Here is a 12498-nt window from a genome sequence, read left to right on the forward strand (position 1 = left end):
TATGATTAAGCATTTCCCGATCACCAAGTTCAATTTCCATTTCTTTACACCACTTGGTGTAATTTTTTCCATTAAAGTTTTCGGATACCTTTGGTTTTTTATTGATTTTTCAGTTTGTATCGATTTTTTGGTTTCTTTGTTGTAAAAGGAGTATAATTTGCTCAACCTCTACGAATGAAAACATCATGTTTTCCATCTGATTTTTTTTATTGGTTTGGTTTGATTGGTTTTGTGTTGATTCGGTTTTGTTTGGATCGATTTTGATCGATTATGATCAATGATAAAATACTGATAAAGTTTTTCCGTCCAGAAAAACCTTACAGCTCTGATACCAAATTATAATGCGAAAATAAGACTTATTTGGGTTTTGAATACTTAGTTTGTATTGATTAATAATGAGAGATAACAACTCTATTTATACAAGAGACTAGGACTAAAATAAGGAAACAAAATATTAACTTAAACCTAAATAATAGGAAACAAAATAATCTTAATATCCTAAATATTTAAAAAAAATCTTAACTTCCTAAAACATAATATTCTAAAATAATATCTTTATTTTATTCTCATCTTTATTTTATTCTGCATTTTATTTTCCTACAAAATCAATAACAATTTTAAGACTTTAACAAATAAATTGATTTAATACAAAAAGTGGTTAAAAATATAATGAGCACCGATTACCGATTAAAAAATGACGAGACTTTCACTTTGAAATTATATCTCAACCTTAAAAATGACTCCAATCTAATTTAAGTCTCTTCCTAAATATCGTTCCTCCAATTATATTGTTGAAGCGTTTAAAATTGATGTAATTTAGATAATTCAAATTTTGAGTCGAAACCAAAAATTGCTCAAATCGAGAAATTGAAAAACTGAATCATACTCTACTGAATATGATCAGATTAAAAATGACATAACCTAAAACCGACCATTTTGACAGGTCTACTACAAAGACAAATTTCAGTTCTTTATGGTTTTTACATTTGAAACTGATCTAAGAAGTAAGAAAGCTACCCACAAATTTATGCCTATGGATAAAGCCATGCATAAACCAATCTAACATCCATATGACTATATCGTTTCATATCAGTAATACGGAAACTAGTCTAATATCCTTATTGTTTCATAGTAGTAATACGGAATTAATCATAGTGCAATGGGATCGAACGTATTATAGTGTCTCTCCAAGCCGGTGAATTACAGCCGAGAAAAGAATTAAGATTTAAGAACAAAGAATCTACAGACCTCCTACTAGTGCTGATTGCTCCTTTTTTGTTCCTTCACAGTGCTTAAATTTAATGCACTTACATCTCAGAAGCCATCGAGCTAATAATACGCCTAATTACGTATACTAAACACTAAAATCGACTCTCGCTTTAAACTAAGGCGACGATGTGAAGATATCACGCTGCATGACTCCTTCATCCATGATCTTGGCTTGTCGGACGACTGGAGATATTAACTTCCACACTGTAATAGACAAGTCAAGGAAAGAAAGGGGCGATCAGTTAGAAACATTAGTCATCATCAGCATATCCAGTATATCTCACTCATAGAAGCTATGATTAGCGTCCGAGGAGGGTTGGATGACGGAAGACCACACCCTCAACTCGAAGAGATAAGGTGGTCGCGGCCCATGAGACCCTCAGCTCGAGAATGACCTGCATATTTTGGTGTTATGAGAGCACAGAATGCAGCTTGCTAAATTGCAGTGTGAACCTTATTACAGTCATCTAGCATTCTAGCTAATGGCAAGTTTTCCAACAGCCTAAAGATCTCTCACTCGGCTCTTCATTGTAATTTGTATGAGTATGGACATGATTAGAGTTGTCTAAAATTGACCCGATTGACCGAAATTGAGTATAACTCGACTCAACCCGACCCATAATAGCCCGCATATAAAAATCAAAGCAGATTATCAAGATATTATACCGAAATAGATATCATACCCGAAACCCGACTGAGCACCCGAATGTACGTCATGACACTTAACTTTTAGACCAATAACAAGGAACATTTTCAAGTTGGTCAAGTTGTATACTTAGACAAACCACAAAAAAGTGTCCGAGTCCAAGTAACAGACCTGACGAATGACAAGTGTTCAAAGTTAGCTTGCTGCCTACAACACTCTTAAACTCCGCGACAAAACAACGGAGAGAATCTTCACCAATATAATTGAATGGAAAAGTGTTCATCTCAAATTAGTTCTTACTTTCGAAATTAGTGTTTTTAAAATTAGTTATTAGAGTGAGTTTGATAATCAAATTAGTTATTTACGGGAAATAAAAGTTTTTGTCGGATTACCCATTGTTGTTGATTAGTGTTTTATCCAAGAACATGTAAAAATTCGATACAATATTATTATATATTTTATTAATTTCAAAAATTTAATAAAACATGTGCATCGGCACGGAGTCAAACTAGTATTGAACTAGACTGAATTGATTAAAATGTAAGTGAACGTGATACGTAGAACTGAATGAACTAAACTGATCGAATTGAACCAAAGTGAAAAAAAGTCCGGAGCCCCTTAAGAGTTATAAAATAGCTAGTGTCACTATTTTTTGTTCGCGGGTCCAATTAATGTGGTCACTAAAAAGTAAAAACTCATGATATATTTCTCTATCCCTTTGAATTTGCTATATTGTTGAAATTGAAACGAGAGCTTTTTGGACATAGTTTGGCAAATTCAAAGGGGCAAAGCGAGCAAATTTATAGAAATCAAAACAAAGATTGAAGACGTCTATGGAACTTACTGTATAAGGTAGCTGCAAACCACTCGTTAATAATTTTCACCCATGTACTTGCCCAACCAACATCGATACTCCATCTAATTACATCAAGAAAAATATGCAACCAATGATAAGAATAGACGGTTTACCAACTCAAGAAGGAAAAAAAGGGGAAAAAAAGGAAAGGTTTTTACTTTCTAGTTGAGCTGTTGATATCCCAATTTATGAACAACATAGCAAAATACATGGCTCCCAAGGAAAACACGAGATGGAAGAAGCCATACTTATACGGAATATCATCCTCTTCTTGAACTTCATCTTTGCGGAACTGAAAAAGAAGATCGTATGACAAATTAGCGGGAAAGTACTTACAACTCAAGAACTTCAAATAGTTTTGCTTGTTTTTCTCTCGCATAATTGCACATAAACTGAACACGTTCAAGATGAATGGAATTTCATGGTTGCTCGTAGCCACCAAACTTAATACCTGAAATGACTCGGAATCAATCCCTGTCGAGAAGGTTGCCATCACTATTGCACAAATCCCGATGAGGAAGCTCTAGAACAGAAAGTTTAACATCAGATACCAAGTGTCGAAATGAAAACATTTTATACAATTCTGAAGAACAACGAAATAAAATGATTCACAAGTTATCTGTCTCATCAAAACTGCAACGCACTAGCCGAACAAATTTTTCAAAAATTATAATATATTAACAAAAAATGGTCGCTTATAATTCCGATTATATCTAATAAGGCCATACAATGCAAATTGGTATGCAAAAGGATCCAGGAGAGTCTTACAAGTACGGTGACCCAATCATGATGTCCATTCAATTGCTTCTGCGGACTGCACTTTTTACCAGCAGGCTCACTGCAATGAATTCGTGTCAAATCATAAGAATACTAGATCGTATACAAAGAGCAATGTATTATCACGCGAATTTTGCGGATTGAAGCCACAGAACAAGCAAATATCTTAGTTCAAGACTCAAAAGTCACTAGTGAAGCTCGAAAGTTTGAGTCTCTTTAGATACTCAAATCACGCACAAAATACCTTACATTCTGTGAAACTACAAGACAAATTATTCCTATGTTTGGAAGAGAGGAAATGGAGGGAAGAGGTTTCCTCAATTTGGATTACAAACAGGGAGGAAGATGGGATGAAGGGAAGAGAGTTGGAGATTAAATCCTTCACATTTCATATAAAATTTAAACGGGGCGGGTCAAAGCCCGTTTAAACATGACCTATTTAAAAGTTTATATAATAGTTTTCTATTCTACTTTATGGCCCGTTGGGTCAACCCACCTATGTATTAATATCATATTAAAATATAAAAAAAAAGTGGGAAAAGTTTTTTTTTCTGCTTATCAATTTTCATAAGGTATTCATTAATTGCTTCCAACGAGTATTAGCCTTAAGCATTTTACCTCCGGATAGCAGACCAACATAAAAAGACAACATAAGAAGCCATGATTCCTGAAGATAAAAGTCCTCTATTGACCTAATCCAAGAATGAAATCATGTTGTCAATATATGACGCATTTCTAGTTCATAGCATTTTTAAGAAATGATGTCAAAAATCAAAAAGAATGAATAAAAAACCATTTATATACATGTAATTCAATGGATGTACCTTTGAATGCAAAGAAATAAGCATCATTACGAGAAGTAGAACTGCTGTCCAAGTGATGAAAAATATGTTGAGAGTGCACGAGGATCTTGGGACGTACAAGATGTATAGGACAACTACTCCACATGCGGAAGCTACATAGAAAACTGTAGACATTAATAACCCGAGAGAGCAGCTGCACAAACGAAGAAAGAATCAGCAAGTTGACAATACTCGAAATTTATGTAACATTTTTTAAAATTGAAAATTACATATCTTTTTAACATGAAGTTGCTTGATAGTGTTAAAAATGGAGTAGCAATCTTAATTCTACTATCCACTGCAAGTAGAGGTGTTCAAAATAGACCCGAAATTTACCCGACCGTATAAACCAAACCCGATTTGACTCAAACCGACCAGAAATCAAACCGATGACCCGAATGAACACCTCTAGCTGCAAGTAATTAACATCGAAATTAGGTCGATAGTGATCAGAAGAGGGATGACAACCTCAATGCTAGTAGTTGATGCAAACTTTAGAAATATAAATACTAAGCGAACATCTTTTATTGAATCTTTAAATCGTGGGAAGATTTTATTTCATAATACACAAAAACATAGTCCCATCAGTTCTCGGTACAAATAGAAGTTATAACATATATTAGCAAGTCTGTTAACAGTAAAAACTGGGTGATTCATTAGAAGACTTCTCATTTTAAAAAATATTGACCTTTTGTGACAACATTCAATCTTTCAGTTATCCGCCTTTACTCGTCATGAAAGATTTTAACATATATTAGCAAGTTTGTTTCGCTCATTTACAGTACCAGACATTGCAGGAAACACATTCATGATCGACAATAACCATATAGCAAACAAGATATATTTTCACACATATCAAAATGCAAGTGTACTATTCATGGCTAATAAATACAGAGAATCTTGTCCTTCGTTTGTAAACTAATAAACAGAACATAGAAACGTTTCACGAAAACAAACTATTTTCTCAAGCAAAAGATGTTTGATCCTCGAGCTATACATATGTACAATGTATTTTATTATTTTCTTATATTATCAAACCAGTGACCTAAGATACTTCAGAAACACACCTTTGCATACATTTCACGTCAGGCATCCAGTAATTATTCCACCATGCAATAAATTGAATCACGCTAATTAGTTGGAGAGCAAGAAACACCCTACAAAAACAGCCGAGAAAAAAAATAGAAATTTTATAAGAATTTATCATAAGTAAATATTTTGTAACTTAAGCAATTCATTTCAGATTATAGTTTTTTCCTAGTCCCTAATCCCCAACGAAAAATTGATCGTAAAGCATTTAGCAACGAGAGGTACTAAGAACAAAACAGGAAAAAAAATATTGTTAGCTATAGCAATTGGTATGTGAAAGACAATACATTCCAAGAGATATTTTATAAGTTGTTTGCCTACTCAAGGGCTAGGGATGCTAAATGTGGTAATCATGACATGAAACCAAACGACCATTAGAACTGATATATTAGTTCATTTAGCCGATCTCAATCTTTTGGGATTAAGGCTTTGGCATTGTTGTTGTTATTGTTTCTTCAGAAAGCACAACAATTATTTTGAAACTGAAGGCATTTAAACAACATTGAGATATATAATGCATGATGCATCAGACCACATTGGCATTGGAGCAAAAACCATCCAAAGAAAATTTTTGATGAGCAGGCTAGTATAATTTTTTGGGGTAGTACAGGTGGGGATTTCTGTGTACAAAATTTTGGCAACTCGATCAAAAATCAAAAACGTTATATTGTAGTTTCTTGATCAAGAGAGTATAGCATTATGAAATAAAAAGAGATTAACATAGAGTTAGTTAATTACCCTGCACCTATACGAGCAAACTCACCTGCATCAAACAGTAAAAATCACAGTCATTTATTTTAGTTAAACAGATCACGATTATTTTGTGAAAATGATAAACTTACAACTTTCAGAAGTACAAACCAACTAGTTAAAGATTTCAGAAATGGAACAAGCTTAATAATTAGACTTACCATAAATGTGAATGTATTCTGAAGGCAAAAAGAAGGGAGACGTCATTGATATAACTAAAAGAATACATTTTGCAGGCCACCAACCAGAATGCCAGGCATTACGAACTTCTTGTAGCTTGCTTGTTTTCATTGTTGCGAGAAACATCAAAAAGAAAAATATCTATATGTAGGTTAAGGCTTCAAGTAAAACATTAAGCTCCAAAAATAATTATATTTTGAGGAATAATTTGCGAATTACAACCTTAAAGTTTAGCACTTTTGTGAATTACAACCTCAATGTTTATTTTTTGGCAATTACAGCCACCAAAGTATCAAAGTTTACAGGTTCAGGCTAAAACACAGAATTCCGACCATTTTGGTGGTATGAATTTTAGGTTAAGTGGTCGGAGTTCTGTGTTTTTGGCTTGAACCTGTAAACTTTGATACTTTGGTGGTTGTAATTCGCATAAAGAAACATTGAGGTTGTAATTCGCAAAAGTGCTAAACTTTAAGTCTGTAATTTGCAAATTATTCTTTTCCAAGAGTATCCAAATTCATAACATGAAAATTGTCGTTCATATAATTTGTTAGTAGACAATTGACAAAGAAATAACTTTCTCTGAAAAGTGTTTATTGTAGCTCTTTGTTTTATCTCTATTAAATTTTCAATTGTTATCTTCGTAAATGCAGTGAAATCGGAGTAAGAATGATGGTTCAGGGTACCCTATCATGAAAAGAGTTAAATTCTAAATGGACAAGCTTAAAATGCCTTAATGCATATATTTCTAAACACATTCATACACAAATATTCATTTTGAGAATGGATACAAAGCACCCAAAGCTGATTCGAAGGACTCCCATTGTATTAATGCAGTCATGCCCTCCGATTCCACAAGTCCTAAGAACTGCATGCAAAAAAAGTCATCAGCATAGTGTATCACATGATTCGCCAATCTCCTAGCGAATCACGAATCGAAAAAAGTAAATTATGGTCGATTTTGGGATATTCTTGGACAAATTTGAGCGAATTGCGAATTCTAAAAGCGAATTAACTAGCAAATCATGTTACACTAATCCAGATGAATTATGGTCGATTTTGGGATATTCTTAGACAAATTTGAGCGAATTGCGAATTCTAAAAGCGAATTAGCTAGCGAATCATGTTACACTAATCCAGATGAATTGATCACTTAATTGGGGCAAAATATCTTAAGTTCAAGCTATTAGTTGATTATTTTACTTGAAAAATTTATATTTATTTGATTTCGAATTATAATGGACAAAAGTAAAATGGATCATTATATATTAATCTTATGCACTGACGTTTGCTACTAAGGGACCTCTACGTAAGTTTTGTCATCAAATAAGGGTAAGGTCGCATATATCCAACCCCCTTCTTCTTTCTTAGTTTTTTTACAAGTTACAACGATTCCTACCGTTTAATACCACAACCAAACGACAACCTTAAATACAAAGAAAGTAATCAAGCTTACAATGTTCTCCTGGGATGACCCTTTGAATGTAATCACGAACAAGCCAAGCAACAAAATTGATGATGAGAAAGATAACTCCATAGTAATATCGAGCTCTTAAGGACTTCCTTCTCTCTAACGAAACATCGATCTTCTTATGCCGAGTTCTGGACAATTCTTCCAGATAAACAGCCTCAGAAACCCTAATATCTATCTTTTCCTCACCCATTCCAGTAGTATTCATCATCCTGCACATCTATAACCAATTTCAGGAAACCTATGTGCTAATTTCTAAAAATTTGCAAAAAGAAAAGTACCCAACAAAGAAATGCAATTATAACAATCAATGTTCCGTGTATTGGATGATATATTACCTTCAGTGAAGCAAAACAGTAAATGGGTATGTAGTTCTTGTAGCAAACAAGAGAAACAAAATGTTATTCTACGGCTACAACCATCGGCTTAAGCTTTTGTTTGAGTGAATTCGTTAATTTGGCATCAGAATTTCTCACAAATTTGAATAAATTTAAAGCAATGCAAGAATTCCCATCTCCAAAATTCCAATTTTAAAGAAACCCATGTGCTAATTTCTAAACATTTGAAAAAAGAACAAGTACCCAACAAAGAAATGCAATCATAACAATCATTGTTCCATGTTGGATAATATATTATTTTCAGTGAAGCAAACAGCAAATGGGTATGTAATTCATGTAGCAAACAAGAGAAACAAAATGTTAATTCTACGCCTATAACCATCAGTTTAAATTTTTGTCTAATTTGGTATCAGAGACCAACATTACAAAAGAATCATGGACTCGAATCCCATTAACTGGCTTAAATCCCATTAACTGGCTTAAACTCTTGATGAGGTTGGTTTTTAGGGTCAAATTTATACATAAAATGATGGCTTATAAGACAAAACATGAACCCAAAATAGAGAAATTGAACAAAATTTAGCATGTTCATCAAATCAAAAAGAGTAAGAATGTGAAATGGGAAACATACATAGGAATAAATCTTGTGTAGTTCCTTGATCAATGTGGGGGATTTGGTATAAACAGAAGAGTAAAGCAGCAGACCATTCACATGGCGCTCTCTCTATCTCTCTTCCTCTGCTGTCAAACACAAACTTCATTCTTCCTCGTGTTTTATATGCTTTGAAAAGGAAACTGTAGTCCTACGAATTGGAAAGTTCGGAAACACTTCAAACTTTTCACATATTTTAACTTATCGGGAAAGACCGGTAAAGAAATATAACTTGAGACAATAGTGTTAATTATACTCTTATCAAGTTAGTCTTGTATGAATTTAATGTACAATAAAATATTATATTTTTACTTTTTAAAAATATTTTATTTATTTTTGGTTACTATCCATCAATTACTATTTTGTTTGATTTGTATTAATATAAGGTTTATTAATATCTAGTTTTTATAATTTTTAATTAGGAAAAATTACCTAAAATAATACAACTTTTTTATGATTTTCCTGTAATAATCCCATATATTGATTAACCATGAATAATCATAAAACTTTGAGGTATTTTCCTAAAGTAAACCTAGTAACCAGATGACTTGCTATAACAAGTTTTTTTTTAATAAAAAGATGAATTAAAATAAAATATCAAAAAAAATATTAAAAAATATTTTAAAAAATTTATGATTTTTTTTTTTTCATAATTTTTATGTAAATTTTAAAAATTTTTCATTAAAATTTTTAAATTAATTTTCAGTTTACGTTTTTTGTCAATTATCTACTATTGCAGGTCATCGATTACCCAAGTTTACTCTAGGCAAATACCTTTAAAGTTGGGATTATTCATGGTTAATCAATAGGTGGGATTATTGCAGGAAAATCATAAAAAGGTTGGATTATTTTAGGTAATTTTTCCTTTTAATTATACTTAATTATCGCTATTAAGTATTGAATTAGTATATTAGCAAACGTGGAAAAATCAAATAGAACATTTAAAATAAAACGGAGGGAGTATTATCTTAGGCTTAAGAAATAAAGTGGAGTATATGTTAGGAAGTGTATGTTAAGGGCTTAATGGACGCTAGTCTAGAGGTGGTTAACAAGTCGTGAACAAAAATATATTACTCCCTCCTATTCAGGTGAGATGTCCCATTTGACTTTTCACGGATTTTAAGAAAAGTTAAAATGGGACCCTAAGAGAGGAGAGAGAGTAGTATTATGGGTTTTTAATTGTAAAGATTAAGGAATTAATGATTCCCACCAAATTAAAAGCTGATTTTTTTTGGCACCAAAAGTTTGAAATTTTTTTGCGCCACAATTACATCGATAATTTAATTAAGTCCTAAATTACATAATTAAGTCCTAAATTGCGCCACAATTACGTTTACAATAATTTTTGAAAATTACATAAGTTTGTCAAGAGTACTAAAAATTAAAAACATCAATTACGGTATCTCGGAGAGCCTTCTCAATTCTTCAACAGCTTCGGTGTAGTTGCAGTCGTTACTGATCATGTGAGTGCGAATTTTTTTGCGATCATTGACTTCAGATTTTCCAAATTACCCAAAAAAATGCATTAATAATTTCTTAAATAGCCTCCAATTTATAAACAACCAATTTTTCAAAATGGAAAATATCATCATAGTACCCACATTATTTTGAAACCCAAAATGAAAATGTCCAAAAAGAAGGAATTGAATACATATTCAGAAACTGCCGCCAACAATTCAAGAAAATTCCCAAAGCACACAGCCAAAATTTGAGAAAACAGAAAGTGTGGCGCCAAAAATGAAATGTGCAACAAGAAGAAAAAATCAATCATAACATTACAAAACAGAAAGCATAAATAGACAATGACAAAGCTCATTTATTACACAATCAACTAAAACAATGGCTCCTACAAAACAATTAACTACACAACAAAGAGAAAGCATAATGCAGAAGCTACTGTCTGCATTAAATAAGAAGGGCAAACCAGCACTAGGCACAATCAACGCACTTGCGATTGAGTTTGAGGTTTGTAGGAAAACAATTACACGATTGTGGAATGATGTCAAGAAGCAGATGACAACCAATACCACAATCATTAACCTCAACAGCAAGAGATGGGGGAAAGAAGCAGCAAACAAAATAAAGTTTGATGAAGAAAAATTTAAGGCAATCAAATATGAACTCAAGGGTACACAGCATTCAGTAGCAAAGCAAATGGAAGTGTCACAATCAACGGTGTGTAGGTGGAAGAGGAACAAAGTAATAAGAAGGCACACAAACGCAATCAAACCAGCTTTGAATGAAAACAACAAGTTACACAGGTTAAGCTTTGCATTATCTAAATGTGAATACAATGAACAAAATGATCAGTTCAAGTTTAAGCCATTTACTAACGTTGTTCACATAGATGAAAAACATTTCTATCTAACCCGAGAGACACAAAGTTATTATCTAGCTCCGGGTGAAGTAGAACCACATAGAGAATGTCAATCAAAAAGGTTCATACCAAAAATAATGTTTATGTGTGCTGTAACAAAGCCTATATTTACAACTGAAGGTGATGTTTTTTTTGATGGAAAGATAGGCATTTGGCCATTTATTACACAGGAGCCAGCAAAAAGAAGCTCAAAGAACAGGAAAAGGGGGGAGATGGAAACTAAGCCAATACAGTCAATCACAAAAGAGCACATTAGAGAAATGCTTATCACTAATGTGCTGCCAACCATTAGGGCAAAATGGCCTGCTGAATTATCCAAGCGTATTTACATTCAACAAGACAATGCCAAACCTCATATAGCACACAATGACAGAGGGTTTTTAGAAGAGGCAATGAAAGATGGATTTAATATACAATTAGTGCAACAACCTCCAAATTCCCCTGACATGAATGTGCTAGATTTAGGTTTTTTTAGATCAATTCAAGCTTTGCAATATCAAAAATCAGCTTACAATGTTAAAGAGTTGGTTAAGGCTGTGAATAATGCATTTCAAAATCTGAGTCCACAATGTTTAAGGTTTGTTTTCATAACTTTACAAGCTTGTATGATAGAGGTCATGAAAAAACAGGGGGGGTTTGACTATCACATTCCTCACATGAACAAAACAAAGGCAGCAAGGGAAGGGACTTTACCAGATTACCTCACTATTGACAAACAATTGGTTGTGGATTCACTTCAATATTTATTCACAAAGCTAAGTAATGAAAAAATGAATCAGCTTGTGGAAGTCATTGGGTATGCAGGGGGATATGAAGAAGGGGATTTGAATGAAGAAATGTCAGAAGTAACCAACAACCAAAGTCATCAAATTTCAACAGTTGCAACAGCAACCTTCGTTTAAGCAAAAAAACAGCAACCAACAACAATTTTTGGGACACAGAAGAAAGCAACAACAGGACAGAAGCAACAACAGCACAGAAGCAACAACAGCACTGAAGCACAGAATCAAACACAAGCATAACCAGCACAGCTTCATTAACCAAATGTAAATTCCTTTTCAATTTGGACATATTTTTGGGATCTTTAACATGGAATGTTTCAGAAGCAAACAACAAACATTGTATGTTGTTTTCAATGAAACATTTTTATTCAAATATACATTAATGAAAAAAATTGGTTGTTTTAGAACTCTCAGGTAAAGTTCTTTTTTTTTTTTTTGAAATCATTTAGTATAAAATCGAACATCTTTGTGC

At 32.9% G+C, this 12498-nt stretch overlaps 1 protein-coding gene across 4 annotated transcripts; it reads right to left on the minus strand.

Moving 5' to 3' along the window:
• Positions 1-872: 872 nt before the first annotated feature.
• Positions 873-9041, minus strand: LOC130825995 (uncharacterized). Of its 4 annotated transcripts, XM_057691464.1 has the most exons (14): positions 8847-9041; positions 7863-8097; positions 7198-7274; positions 6391-6550; positions 6218-6242; positions 5458-5547; positions 4373-4544; positions 4167-4240; positions 3540-3609; positions 3223-3294; positions 2930-3063; positions 2760-2833; positions 1607-1664; positions 1366-1473 (listed from the first exon to the last, which is right to left on the minus strand). In XM_057691464.1, the coding sequence occupies exons 2-13, from the start codon at positions 8095-8097 to the stop codon at positions 1609-1611; spliced, it is 1239 nt and encodes a 412-aa protein (XP_057547447.1). In that variant the 5' UTR covers positions 8847-9041; the 3' UTR covers positions 1366-1473; positions 1607-1608. The 4 variants fall into 4 exon arrangements, with proteins under 4 accessions (XP_057547444.1, XP_057547443.1, XP_057547446.1 ...); XM_057691461.1 differs by lacking the exon at positions 1607-1664 and having other exon boundaries at positions 873-1473; positions 7863-8089; positions 8847-9039; XM_057691460.1 differs by lacking the exon at positions 1607-1664 and having other exon boundaries at positions 904-1473; positions 8847-9039.
• Positions 9042-12498: the final 3457 nt, after the last annotated feature.

The sequence above is a fragment of the Amaranthus tricolor genome, chromosome 10 (assembly GCF_026212465.1).
Source record: "Amaranthus tricolor cultivar Red isolate AtriRed21 chromosome 10, ASM2621246v1, whole genome shotgun sequence".
Classification (NCBI taxonomy): domain Eukaryota; kingdom Viridiplantae; phylum Streptophyta; class Magnoliopsida; order Caryophyllales; family Amaranthaceae; genus Amaranthus; species Amaranthus tricolor.

Coding starts and splice junctions, on each gene's coding strand:
- LOC130825995 (XM_057691460.1), bottom strand. CDS start 8,097: ATGTGCAGGATGATGAATACTACTGGAATGGGTGAGGAAAAGATAGAT. Junction 6,551..7,197: donor GAATCAGCTTTGGGTGCTTT/GTATCCATTCTC, acceptor ACCTACATATAG/ATATTTTTCTTTTTGATGTT. Junction 3,064..3,222: donor TTGATTCCGAGTCATTTCAG/GTATTAAGTTTG, acceptor CTTCTTTTTCAG/TTCCGCAAAGATGAAGTTCA.